Below are 15,509 nucleotides of genomic sequence, written 5' to 3' on the forward strand. Positions count from 1 at the left end.
CAGTTGCTGAGCCAGGGGGGCTATAGAGACATCCAATTACCATGTCTGAGCCTGCTTTAACCGTGACCTTCAACCAAATTATTTCACATTTTGGATCTCCATCAATTTCCTTCGATACTATTGCACTGTCAAGCGTGTCTCTGTGGTATACATTCCAATCTGAGTTTAGAATTTCATTACTGTTTACATCTGGTTTCAGCCAACTCTCTGTCCCTAGTACTATGTGGGCATTGTGACCGTTTATTAATGAGAGCAGTTCTGGGACCTTTCTATAGATGCTCCTGCAGTTTACGATTAGCACATTAATATTGTTATTCCCTGTTGCATTTTGCCTACTCCTACCTTGCCGTGTCTCAGGAGGCATCATGTTAGGACTAGGGAGGGAATTGTCTAACCTACAAAACCCACATGCGCACTCCACACATACTCCGCTACCCTTGTAACCGCTTCCTGTGTGTAGTGCATGCCTGACCTATTCAGGGGGACGCTACATTTCTCCACCCGATAGCGGAGATCGAGAAATTTGCACCCCAGATCTCCACAGAATCGTCTGAGCCTCTGGTTTAAGCCTTCTACTCGGCTCCAAACCAGAGGACTGCAATTGGTTCTGGGAACGATACTACAAATAGTTAGCTCAGATTCCACCCCACGAGTGAGCCTTCCATCTTCACCAACTCTGCCAACCACCTGTACGAACTGAGAATGACCTCTGAACCCAGATGGCAGGAGTCATTGGTGCCGACATGAGCAACAATTTGCAGTCGGGTGCACCCAGTGCTTTCTATCGCCGCCGGCAGGGCCTCCTCCACATCTCGGATGAGATCCCCCGACAAGCAGACAGATTGAACACTGGCCTTCTTCCCCGACCTTTCCACTATTTCCTTAAGGGGCTCCATCACCCGCCTAATGTTGGAGCTCCCAATAACTAATAAACCCCTCCCCCCGCGTGCCTGCTCAGACCTTGCTGAAGGAGCGGCCACATGTCCACTCACAGGCAGAGCGGGCGATGCCACACGGTCAGCCTCCACATTGACCCTCCGCCTCATGCGCCGCGAATGCCTTTGAACCCACCACTCCCCTTGGGGAGAGGGTGGCCCAACCGTGCCCGGTACCCATGAAGATGTCTCGACAGCAGGGACAGTGGGTGAAGCATGTAAAACCTGGGGTGTACCATGCGATGCACCAGACTCCTCACTGCCGCTACACTCCGAGGCAGCAGCCTGAAGACGTTGATTGTGGCCATCAACACGTTCAGCTGTTCGCAAACAGTGGCCAGCTCCTCCTGCATCCGCACACAGCAGTCACACATCGTATCCATCCTAAGAAATCAATTTACTGTAGAGAGTTAATCAACTTTTAATTAGACTGCTAATCCACTAAAGGTGGCTGATAGTTGACTAAACTGTGGTTACTAGACACTTCTTGTAGAAAACAATGAAAATAGCACTACCTGTCTCTGGACTGTATTGAAAACAAACACTGGCACTACTGGCACTATGGCTGACTAAAGAGTCCTTATTACTACCAAATATCATAGTAAAATGGCATCACTGTTGGAGGACAGTACATCTAAATGTCTTAAACGGGACTCAACTTTGATGTACAGCAGAAAAACCGTGAAGTTGCTGAAGAATTCCGGGCTGCCAGACGGTGTTACTAAAAGAATCTCAGAGTCCGAGCTCCTAGACCGCCCAGGTTGTATGGACTACCAAATATCCACAAGGATAATGTTCCTATGAGACCTATTGTCAGTGCAGTTGGTTCTCCTACTTATAAACTGGCCAAATACCTAACAAAGTTGATGACTCCTATAGCCAGCCAATGTGAACATTACATCAAAAACTCCCAGATGTTCATTGAGAAAATCATACAGATTACAGTTGGTCCAAATGACATTTTAGTCAGCCTGGATGTGGTATCTCTGTTCACAAAAGTTCCTGTGGAGGACACTGAAACTATAAAGTTGTTCCGGCACATGATGACGACCACCTACTTCTTGTATGGTAACAAATTTTTATGAAATGATGGATGGTATGGTGATGGGCTCTCCATTCTCTCCATCACTGGCTAACATTTTTATGGAGAATTTTGAAGAATGTGCATTAAATTCGGCTCCCCTCCATCCATCTTTATTTTATCGTTATGTTGACGATACATTTATGATCTGGCCACATGGCGCAGAAGCTCTTGAACAATTCATGGAACACATGTACAGCATACATTCAAAACTTCAGTTCACTGTTAAGATGGAGAAGGAAGGGAGACTGCCTTTCTTAGACATTTTAGTACAATGACAGGCAGACGGGCATCTTGGCCACCCTGTATACTGTAAACTGACGCATACCGGTTTATACCTGAATGCACAGAGTTTCCATCATCCTGCTCAGAAGAGAGCCGTTTGAACATATTGGTATATAGAACAAAAACTGTTTCTGACAAGGACCAGGTAAGGTCCAACATTAACCATCTGAAGTACGTGTTCCAAAAGAATGGCTATAGTGCACGTGATATAAAGGCAGGGTTCTCCAAAAAAGGTAACGTGAAAATGCTGCACACTCACAGGATGAAACACCAATGGTGGTTCTTCCTTTTTGCGGCGCAATTTCCAGAAAAATAGGAAGAGTCCTGCATAGACGAGGTATAAGACCGATTTTTCATCCTCCTAAGAAAATTAAGGAGATCATGCGCCCTGTTAAGGACAATCTCGGCCTCAGGGTCCCTGGAGTTTATAATATACCCTGTGAGTGTGGAAGTAATTATATAGGTCAGATGATTCGCACCATTTCCGACCGCTGTGCAGAACACCAACACCATATTAAAAATAGAGAACTGGAGAAATCAGCAATTGTGGAGCACAACCTCATGAACAAACATAAAATTTTGTTCAATGAAACAGCAATTCTGTCCCATGCCTCCACATACTGGGATACTGTTATTAAGGAGGCTGTTTAAATAAGAATGAGCCAAAAGAACTTTAACCACGATAGCGGATACCATGTGAGCTGTGCATGGAAACGAGTGCTTGATGCAGAGAAGCAGCAGAGATGTTCCTTCCAAGGTTTACGTCCCAATGGAAGTGGTGGTGCCACCGGCGCAGACAGTGACATCGTCTGTGACAGCAGTACGTAATCGCTGACCAATCATAAGCCGACGAATCAGAAGCCGTCCACGGGCTATAAGTAAGGCTACCACAGCAGCAGTGAAGACAGTCAGCTCCTGACGATGACGATGGAGGTAATCGTCGAAAGCTCGCGATTTTATCCAGAACTGACACGGCAAGAATACCGAGAATGTCTTACATATAAGTGCCGTCGCGAAAAACTTCATTCTCATTGTGACAAATAAGCCTGAAAACTTGCAGGTAAGTGACAAACATTGGAAAAAAACAGCACATTACCAGGTAATGACAAAAACAAAAAGACTTGCAAAATGCTGAGGATAATGTGTCAAAATATATACTGCCTCAAGAACAAAGTGTTCTGTTTAGAAGTAGGTTCAATAATTTTGCTGATGTCTCATGTGTCTGTTTATCTGAACGGTGGTGCAAGGAAAATGAATAAGCAGATTTAAATTAGCATCTCATTACTGCCATGGTGTATGTAAAAATGATGGAGTATGCATTTATACAAAAACAGGATTGCAGTTTAAAGCAATTACAGAAATGGACATTCTAAATCCTGAGAAATGTTTTGAATCATATGCCACAGAGATAAAAACTGAGGAGAAGAGCAAACACCTAATCATCAAATCAATATATAGGTCACTAATGGGTGATAAAAACATGTTTTTTTAAAAAGCTGGAGGCAGTTTGAAGCACTTCATATAATAATGAAGTGAAATTATTTTTATGTGGATATTTAACATTAACATGTTGATTGAATGCGAAGAAAAGAGACAGCTTAACGGCTTTCACATGAAACCACTCTTTATGAACCCTAGTAGAATAACAGAATTTTCATCTTACAATATCTTCACAAACATGGAAAATGGTGTCACTGAGGCACAATATATAAACTTAGGTCTTTCAGATCACAACACACTCATCACATATATTAATTCTTCTTTACCTAAGGTCATAAAATATAAGTGGGAATATAAAAGACACTTCTGCATAGAAAAGGTAAATACTTTTATTCAAGTGTTCGCAAAGGAAACCTGGTAACATGTATTTTCAAAAACAACAATCAATGGTTCATACAATGCTTTTTCTAGTACTTTCATGTCCCCCTTTGAAACGTGTTTTCCAAAAAAGCTTACAAAAACCATTGGAGCAACAGCCAGTGGATATCATCTGCTATCAGGGTATCTTTTCAAATTCTAAAACATCTCAGTCAAATCAGAAAAGACACAAAAACAAACACTTCACAGACTATGTTAAGATGTATATGAACATTTACATGAAGGTGATTGAAAAAGCTAAAACAATGCCAATGTCAAAGTAATTTTAGGATCAGCAGACATATCAAAAGCAACACGGAATGTAGTAAAAAAAGAAATAAACAAAAATGTTAAAAGTCATGAGGACATTGTTTTAAAAGATGGTTGTGGTGTGTTACTCAGAAATCTTACCCTTGCAAATTACATAAATGACTACTTCATAAATACTCCAGTCAACCTGAGTAAAAATGGCCTTAAGAGTAGTGGAACCTTTGTTCCAAGAGGAAAAAAGTGTCAATTCAATATTGCTATGCCTCACAAATCAACCAAAAGTTCTAAGAATAATAAAAACGATGAAGAATAAAAGTCTTTAGGGATTGATTAAATACCTGCTTCAGTCATAATAAAATGTGGTAGTGTCATATTAGAATCATTATCACACATCATAAATCTATCATTACAAGAAGGAGTGTTTCCTCCAAGATTAAAAATTTCAAAAATAAAACCAATGCATAAAAAGGGCAATATATATTAAGTGGGAAATTATAGACAAGTAGCTTTGTTACCTGTATTTTTAAAAGTAATAGAGACAGCCATGAAACACAGAATTACAAATTTCCTTGAAAAATTCAACCTTTTTGTAAACCAGCACAATTTTTGCAAAGGATAGAGTACAGAATCAGCTATTACCAATTTGATTTAAAATATCATAATGGGACTAGACAAACACAACAGTACAATAGCAATAAATTTGGACTTACAAAAGGCTTTTGATACTTTCCAACGTGATATCTTGCTACACAAGTTAGACGCTATTGTTATACGAGGAGTTGTGATAACATGGTTTCACACTTATCTCCATAATAGAAGACAGGTAGTAGAAATTACCTCAGCCAACATTAAAAACAAATTATTACTTATAGATCTGATTTATGAACTGTGCCAACTGGGGTAATACAGGGAAGTGTTCTAGGACCTCTCTTATTTCAAATTTATTTAAATGATATCAAAATTCCTATGAGTGGTACTCATATAACTATATTTACTGATAACACAGATGTTGTTGTAACTCATGTAATGCTACCATCTGTAACTAGAATTTTGGAATATTTACAAAACTGGTTTGAAATGAACAAGTTAACATTAAATATTTCAAAAACTAATTACATCCATTACAGGAAAATAAAGTCACAAAATGACCTGGACCTCAGAATACAAAATAAAGAAGTTGATAGAGTAGCTGTCACAAAATTTTTAGGTGTCCACATAGATGAAAATTTAGATTGAAGCCCACATCCACTATCTCACCAGCAAGCTAAGTTCTGCTTGCTATGCACTATTTTTAATTAGTAATGTGTCTAGTAAAATGTCCTCACTTTCTGGGGTTATAATTCGACAAATCTAAAAACCACCTTCACACTAAAAAAAAAAAGGGGGGGGGGGGGGAGGGGGGGGGGGTGCTGTTAGAATAATTACAAACAGTTCAAAGCCAACACCCTCCACTATTTCAGCAACTAAATATTCTACCTTTACCATGCTTCTACATACAACAAAGTGTAACTAACATAAAAATGTGCACTGAAAATTTCAAAACCGTCTCAGATCTGTGTTCACATAGTATAAGAATGTGCAATGATATCAATGTGAAAAAGAGTAAATACACAGAGACAAACTAACATTCAAGATACAAAATTGTATAACAAAATTCCAGTGCATATAAAGAAAATGAAAAAATTGCCTTCATTGACGGAAGCAGTATTCAAGTTATTAATGACCAACTGCTGTTACAGTGTAAATAAGTACCTTCAGCAATCCAATGCCATGTAATTATATTCATCTACTATGTTGATACTATATACCATAGTCAATGCAAAAATACTTTCAGTCAAATGTTTGCTATGATCTGAATTAGTATTTTGAATAGGAGTGTTCCAACTGTTATGTGCTTTTATTTAAATCTTAACAATAATCCATGAAAAATATCTTTTATGCAATTAATCAAAGTTTTTTATACTGTTTTAATGTAAGTTTGTGTAGGGTACTGTGTACTCATGTGTTTGTAGCATACTTTACATCCTTGTGTGTGTGTGTGTGTGTGTGTGTGTGTGTGTGTGTGTGTGTGTGTGTGTGTTTGATGTATTTTCTGACAAAATCCATATAGTGTAAATTGTCTGTGGATGAATAAACTATTACTACTACTACTATTACTACTACTACTACATGATCCAATGAGATCAAAATTGTAATTCTGCATGTACTACAATTCTGTTGTTACAACCAAGATTATTATATTTTTTTATAAATATAAATAAGACATGAAGCTAACTTAAGGTTAATTACTTTATGATAAACATAATTAATTTTATATTTTTGATGCATTTCAGTCTTATTCATATTTAATGTTATAAATATACAAAGTTAGAATTATGAACATAATTGTTGTTTCTATAATTATTATGAAAGATAAATTAACAGCTATGTGTTTTTTTCTGTGAAATTTTAACAAAATTTAACTCTTTGTCATATCAACCATATTGATCATAAAGACATAACTTTGTACTAAAATTGTTAAATTTCTGTTCTCATCAACAAGCAGTGCGTGTGGATGTGTGTGTGTGTGTGTGTGTGTGTGTGTGTGTGTGTGTGTGTGTGTGTGTGTGCATGCGTGCATGCGTGGGTGGGTGTGTGTACGTGTGTGTGTTGTGTATGTGTGAAGTTTTTGGTGCAAGACAGTTGTAGTAGAGTTGCATTCAGCAAGCTATTGTTGTTGGTTGTAGTAACGAGTTGGAAGGACTGTGTTATACTGAAAGTGCATTATGGAATTTACCAGATATGGGATAAACATATTTTGAAATGAGTATAGAATCCTGCTAAGATTTATGACTTTTGCAATGTATGGAACTAGAAAATTTGGAGACCTTTATTGTAGCCACTGTAGAAAGTAAACAGCCACTATGTCTACTGTGCCATAAACAAGAATGAGAAAAATCCACAGTTATCAATGAGAAACAAGCTAAGCTGACCAACTTTGTACTAAAATTACTGTCCTCCTCACTTTCTGGTTCAAGATTATCACAGCTGAACATTTTATGATTCCAGCAAATGTGCAGTTAATAAGTAGTTTTTAACAATTGTCATCAATAAAAATTTTTGAACATTATTTTTAATATTTTAATGAGTGTGAGGGGTCATACACGAAATTGGAATCAACCTCTTGGGGAGATTCCCAAAGTCAACAAATGGGAATTGATGGATAATAGTCTGCACTGACAACCTCACTGCTATTCTGTCACTAAAGCTGTGCCACTTGCTGAAGCTCTGTAAATTGTAAAGTTCCTTGTAGAAGACATCATTTAGAAGCAATGAGCAAAGGTATTTTCACATTGTGACAACACCCACACAATGATAACTGCCTGCCACCTGCAGATGAATGGCCTTGCATAATGCTTTAATAAGACACTTGCAGATATGTTCTCAATGTAAATTGATGTTGAACAGATACAATACTGTGACAGTCACATACCACATGGTGAAGCAAGACACTGCACGCTTCACACTGTTCTTTCTGTTCCACACTTGGCAGACTGAAACAACAATAGACACACTGTTCCAGAGTCAACAAGATGATATTGAGGATGGCTATATAAAACATCTTATCACTAGGACCAAAGAAGGAAAAACAGCTGGCTCATATAGGGACCCTGGATGTCCAGCATAAAGACTGAGAGTGCTACAATGCCAAGCACAGACATGTGAGGTACAGCCCAAAAGATCTTTTTTGGATTTTTATGTCTATTCTGAAAGGAGGGTTATTGGAAAATATTACTTAAGTGCTATTTTTTGCTTTATTATATCCTTCATCACTTAGCATCACTGGTTGGCATGCTTTGGGTTGCCGTTTCAAACCTGACCACCAGAAATTATTCATTATCGTATGGCTTTTATTGGCCGGGATATCCCCTTCGGCGTTCAGACCCCGTATCGTAAGTCTCTTTAGTTGACATAACTTTGGTGATTTGCATGTCAATGATGACGAAAATTATGATGGACACACAACACCCAGTCCCCTGCTGGGAATTGAACCCGGGCCCCCTTGCGTGGTAGGTGGTAACGCTAACACTGTGCTATGGAGGCGGACATTTGTTATATAGTATTTATTGTTTCCAGAATGTTTTTGCTATATTTTATGTTTATAATATTTGTATATTCAGAAATATTCAATGATTGTATAAACAGCTTTACTCTTCATCCGGTAGTTGAGTTAAGTGTTGCACTTCACTGATGGCCCTGCCTTTGAATTTGGACTTTATTGCAGTTACGTGACACTTCTTCACCATTGCATTACCACAATGCCCTGTGTGGTTGGAAGTCATGAGTTTCACACCCAACCTTTCTCTTTGCTTCCCCATCTTCCATTTCATATAAAAAAGTATTTTATCTATCACAAATCTTGGGTCTAAGATCTTACACTAAGATACACTTGACTGTATATTGGAGAATGAAAGCAATATTTATTATTAATGTACAATAATCTCTTGCCAGTGCCTACTTTGAGTTCTCTGAATAACCATTGACTGTGAAGCACATATTATAGAAGATTACCTTAATGGGCTTTTTCAATATTTCGATTCTAGTTGTCTCTTTAATCTCCTTGGGCAGTTTATTGTACAGTTTTATTCACAGGTACAAAGTGGTGTTTTGTATTTGTGTTAATTTTTCTTGGTAAGTGTAAGTTAATCCATAATTATGATTGCTAATAGGAGTGTGATAATTAGTGATGTTTTTCTTCATGTGCATAACAGATTTATAGATGTACTCACATGGGGCAGTTTAAAACTGTTAAACCAGATCTTTTCACTGAGCTTTATTGCTATTTTTGGTTATTATTCTTACAGTTCTCTGAAGTTTAGAAATTGCATCAATTTTCTCTGTATTGAATCCCCAGAAACTGAGTCCATACTTAGTAACAGAGTGCACATTGACAAAGTGTGTATACTAGGCACTACCTGTTACAGACTGATGACAAGACTCCAGGGCCATAACATGCTGTTGGTGTTCCCTGTACTAGTTTATATAATGTCAGGGAGACATACACTTCTTACATAAATTAATGCACTCTTCCACAGTGTTTCTGAAATTTCTTGGCTAGTTAAATCATTAGAGCTATGCCTCACTGAACACGTGTGGGACATTATGTGATGGCATCCCATACAGGCTGCATTTCTGGCAAAACCCCTTTATCAATTTTGGCAACCTGAGAAAGTTGTGTAGAACAAAATCTCCCAAGTTGAAATCCAGCAGCTCTCTGATCATGTCAGTGCACTATTTCAGTCATAAATTTGTAGCAAAAAGAAGTAGTACAAGTTACTGATGCTGTGTCCAAGTCAACTTACACCCAAGTTAATAATACTGTGATTATTATCATAATAAGTGTGTATTCGAAAATAATCAATGTTTGAAAATATACACTATGAGATCAAAAGTATCTGGACACCTGGCTGAAAATGACTTAAAAGTTCGTGGTGCCCTCCATCGGTAATGCTCGAATTCAGTGTTGTGTTGGCCCACCCTTAGCCTTGATGACAGCTTCCACTCTTGCAGGCATACATTCAATCAGGTGCTGGAAGGTTTCTTGGGGAATGGCAGCCCATTCTTCACAGAATGCTGCACTGAGGAGAGGTATCAATGTCAGTCAGTGGAGCCTGACACAAAGTCGGCATTCTAAAAAATCCCAAAGGTGTTCTATAGGATTCAGGTCAGCACTCTGTGGGGGCCAGTCCATTACAGGGATGTTATTATCGTGTAACCACTCTGCCACAGGCCGTGCATTATCAGCTGGTGCTCTATCATGTTGGAAGATGCAGTCACCATCCCCGACTTTCTCTTCAACAGTGTGAAGCAAGAAGGTGCTTAAAACATCAATATAGCCCTGTGCTGTGATAGTGCCATGCAAAATGACAAGGGGTGCAAGCCCCCTCCATGAAAAACATGTCCACACCATAACACCACCGCCTCCAAATTTTACTATGACGTTCACCCGGCATTCACCATACCCACACCCTGCCATTGGATTGCCACATTGTGTACCATGATTCGTCGCTCCACATGACATTTTTCCACTGTTCAGTCATCCAGTGTTTACGTCCTTACACCAAGCGAGGCGTCCTTTGGCATTTACCGGTGTGACGTGTGGCTTATGAGCAGCCTCTCGACCATGAAGTCCAAGCTTTTTCACCTCCTGCCTAACTGTCGTAGTACTAGCAGTGGATCCTGATGCAGTTTGGAATTCCTGTGTGATTCTGGATAGATGTCTGCCTATTACACATTACGACCCTCTTCAACTGTCGGCAGTCTCTGTCAGTCGACAGATGAGGTTGGCCTGTACACTTTTATGCTGAACATGTCCCTTCACATTTCCAGTTCACTATCACATTGGAAACAGTGGACCTAGGGATGTTTAGGAATGTGGAAATCTCACGTACAGATGTGTGACACAAATGACAGCCAATCACCTGACCACGTTCGAAGTCTGTGAGTTCCACGGAGTGTCCCACTCTGCTCTCTCACGGTGTCCAATGACTACTGAGGTCGCTGATATGGAGTACATGGTAGTAGGTGGCAGCACAATGCACCTAATGTGAAAAACATATGTTTTGGGGAGTGTCTGGATACTTTTGATCACATTGTGTAATATAATTTGTATAAATAACAAGTCCACTCATTAAACAGAAGCAGGAGAAAACACATATACAAGATATGGAAATGTGCTATCCTTTTGAGCCAGGGCCTTCTTCTTCTGGCAGATGGGTTGAAAAGGAAGTGCGAGGGATGAAGGAAAAGGAATGGTGAGGTTTAGGAAATGGGGAAAGTTATGGAAAAAATCACCCAGAATTCCGGGTTAGGGGAGACTTACAGACTTCCTTCTGAAACCTGTCTAGTAAGTTTCCCCTGACCTGGCATTCTGGTTGACTTCTCCATCACTCTCCCCATGTTCCTAAACCTTGCTTCATCCTTCTTCCTTTCCCTTCAACCCTTCTGGCAGCAGAAAGAGCCATTGGCTCTGAAAGCTTGTGCATTTTCATATCTTTTATATGTTTTTTCTTCTGCTGTCATTTGGGGAGTAGACTTTTTATCTGTTCAGTTATAACTGATATTCTGTACAATTTTGCCATAAACCTTCATTTATCACTAGTGTATAAACACAGATGCTAGAAAAGTAACTTAAAGATCATTGTAGAGATACAGTGGCATCTGACAGAATCTATTCAGAATCCCTGTAAAATGATCACCAATGTGAAATGAGTTTTTAATCTTATATAATCATGAGTAAGAGCTAAATATAAATTACAGTAAATGAATGATATGCAACCCATTGAAACAAAATGGTGATATGCAAAATCCACAAAAGTGAATAATGTATTGTAGTGTTTATTATGTTGTGAAATGTACAAGGTTTTTCAACATAAGATGCCACATAGTGATACAACATGAATTAGGGGATATAACCTATGAAGTTAATGGTGACATTTGATGATTAGGTAAGAGTGACTGAAGTATTCAAGGATGAGTGTCCTGCTCAACACTTGAACATTTTTGGATTGTCTTTAATCAGTTGGTTCTGTGGAGAAAGTTGAGGATTACAGATGATGAAGGTTTACACTATTTAATATGTCACTCAGTGTTTCATTATCCAGTACACAGGTTGCATTGTTGTGTGTGTGTATGAACATATGAGTGGGATAGATAGTAAGATTCTTTCATAGATTATGTAAAGAATGTTTTCCAAGGAGAGCCTGGCAGCTGTATGTATGTCTTCTGATGACGATACAATTATGTCAGTGCCAGAGATAGTGGGTGAGAGATATGGGTACTTGTCCAGGGAAAAAGTTAGCAGGAAGAAGTGTATCATTTTAAGAGAGAAAAATACAACTGCTTAGCTAGTATGTCATGAAGGTAGACCATTTTTTAATGTATGATATCAGATTACAGTTATTGACCAAGTAGACCAAACAAAATGTATGCCTGAAGATTGAGGATTAATTCTCCGAAATGTCACTGGTGAAGGAAATTTTGGCAGTGGTAGAATTTTGTTTAATTTAACTAATAACCACCACAAACAAATCACAGTGTGAATAAGCAAGGGGGTTAGTGCTATATAGACTGTCACAGAATGACAGAAGCTGCTGAAAGCTAAACTTGATTGTACACATAAAAAGATAGTATATAACGTGCTTGTTGAACGAAATTTTCACTCTACAGCAGAGTGGGCGCTGGAAAGTAGGAGACGAGGTATTGGCAGAATTAAAGCTGTGAGGATGGGGCATGAGTCGTGCTTGGGTAGCTCAGTTGGTAGAGCACTTACCTGCGAAAGGCAAAGGTCCGCCACACAGTTTTTATCTGCCAGGAAGTTACATGATTGTTGTTTGTTGGAACTGTAAAGTACTTACTGTGGAAATAGAACACACTGTATGGAAAAAATATTGATAATTGAACTTTTTGAACTGCTTTAGCACATCTGCAAAGTTAACACACAAGTGAATTATGTGGGAAAGATTAATAAGGTCCATGTCATACCAAAAGACATAAGTTTTCCATTTGACAATCAAACATGACAGAATATGCTATTTCAAATTCAATAAAAGTTTATTTTTGGAGTGTATTTCTACCATGTAGTACATGTTAATAATGAAGTCTTACCTCTTTGCCTTCTTTTACTTCGTAGAGTCTGTGCATGTCTCAAATTAAATGGAGGAGGAATATGGGGTTTCTTTCTGTGAAAAAGTAAGGACATTTTCACTTAGCAAGCTCCAGCAGAGTTTACAGTATCTGCATGTTTAACACTGTTCAGTTTTCTACTGCTGTCAGTATCACAGTTGTTCCTCTGATCTATAAATAGAACTACAGCATAAGACTTTAATACAATAAGAATTAGTTTTTTAATCCTATACAGTTCTGTCCTAAAATTATATTGGCAGTAATTATATTTTTAATTAACATGTATTTTTTTAGAAAGAATGCAGCGTGAAACACAGACAGTATATTATTGTGATAAAAACACTGGCATGACAATAGCAGAAAAATATACACAGATTAGACAACAGGATTACTTCATTCCCTGTATCCATGACAGAATCATTGTACCCCGAAAGTACATATCAGCACAAGACAGGATGCAGATGGAAGCATTTGAAGATAAGGTAAATGACACAACAATTATTTAGACAGCAAACAACAATCAATACCACAACTCCAAAAAATGTATCTCCAAAAATTATGAAACAGTAAAATATTTACACTGCTCTATTCTTATCAGTTACCAATAAGGATATACAGCTATGTAGTATAAATCATTCAAAGTTTGTAATGGAATTAAGCTGTGGATTGCTAATTAGGAGCCAAAACTGTGTAATGTAAGCCTTTCAAAAATTCCATATAAAATGTGTGGCAACCATCGACAGTGAACCAAATAGCTTCAATGAAGGAAGTAAAGATCTTTGACTTAAGTTTTTGCTTTGATGATTTCAATATGCTTGCATGTTTGCCTGTAGTGTGTTTGAGATACAAATAAATAATTGATTTACATTGGCTACTTGGGTTTCTGTGTGTATGTTTGCCACGTTTAGTAGCTGTAACCCACATTGGTGACCCCAAATCATTTTTGTTCTTTGATTACCCATTTTATGTGTTAATTAGTGTTTGTGAGCAGAAACTATGGATCAATTGCTATGGGGTGCTCCAAACCCTGCATTTCTTGCATACACACCTAACTACAATTGTGAAGCACAGATGCTGTTGACAATGCAAGAGACAGTTGCAGGTGAACATGTGCATTCATATTCTATCATGTCACACGTGGCCATGATAAGCTTCATCAGGCAGCAATGGCAGGAGACCTACATGCTGGTGCCAGCGCACGCACACACACACACACACACACACACACACACACACACACGCAAGGGCACATTGGCCTCCAAGTTTCACCAGCTGCACCAGGCTCCAGGCTGTGGTTTTCTCCTTCAGGAACCAGATATCACATCACAATGCCTCACTGCTATGCTCCCTCTGTCTCTGCCGGCTATTCACCCTCAACAGACAGCAGACAGTTATTCTCTGATTATGTTGCAGTGCTCTGATAGGCCATCTGATTCATTTTTTGCTCACCTATCACCTCGCTATTCAATGACCACAGTCATCTCTATCATGCTGTCTGACTTCGTGCCCATACCTACTGCATTGTACATCACTTTCAGTCATTGCTTCACCATTCCCCTCTCCCACAGTGACTTTGGGCAACACAGCACATCAGCCTCCTGCTCTGAATGGTGCTCTCAATCCAGGCCACACTCCTGCTGTCATGGATACAACATTGCATCCTGCATCACTACCCATGTCTCACCATATGTAGGCTCAACCTAAACCTATGCAGCACATTCCAGTGGGCAGGTTCCCAAAGCTACCTCAGTTACAGAAGGAAAGCCTCAAAACATGGTTCATGCTGGTGGACAATCTACTTGACAAACACAGCATTTTGATGATGATGCCCAATTCATTTGCCTTGTCAGCCATCTCCACAATTCCACAGACCTCATCAGTGATTACTTCTGTGCCATCTATCACATCATAAATACCCCTTGATGAAGTCTTTCATCATCAATTGCCTGTCACATCCATCAGCTGAAGCAATCCATCATATTATTCATGAGAAACATCTTGGTTCAAGATTTCCCTCACAACTTTGGCACCATCTACGTGCACAAGTGAGACTAGAGGTTTTGCCTGGCATTGCGTTATGAACTCTGTGGTTAGTGAAACTTGCACATGAACTAAAACTGCAGCTTCTCTTGCCTTCTTCAGATCCACTGGAACCTAGACTTTGGCTTGCAGATCAGCCCCACAAAATGATTTGCCACAGACAGTTACTCTCAACTGCAAGTACACAGACAGACAACAAGGTTGGCAACAGTGTGCATCCCCCACCCCACCTCTTCTGAAAAACTTGGATGTAGGGGCAATGTGTGAGCAGGCATGACACATCAGAGCAACCTACAGCCATGTGGTGGCCAATACTGGGCACCTGTGCTAGATACCCAACCACTGACAACTTCTGTCAATGCTCCACTCTAACGTAC

General features: G+C 39.1%; 1 protein-coding gene across 1 annotated transcript in view; it reads left to right on the forward strand.

Moving 5' to 3' along the window:
• LOC124556220 (IQ and ubiquitin-like domain-containing protein) overlaps window positions 1-15,509 on the forward strand; it is a 212,723-nt gene that overhangs the window by 42,792 nt on the left and 154,422 nt on the right. The window contains exon 3 of the mRNA XM_047130211.1: window positions 13,387-13,574. Coding sequence (XP_046986167.1) covers window positions 13,387-13,574 — 188 coding nt within the window. The remainder of the gene's footprint in view (window positions 1-13,386; window positions 13,575-15,509) is intronic.

This window comes from Schistocerca americana, chromosome X (genome assembly GCF_021461395.2).
Source record: "Schistocerca americana isolate TAMUIC-IGC-003095 chromosome X, iqSchAmer2.1, whole genome shotgun sequence".
NCBI lineage: Eukaryota > Metazoa > Arthropoda > Insecta > Orthoptera > Acrididae > Schistocerca > Schistocerca americana.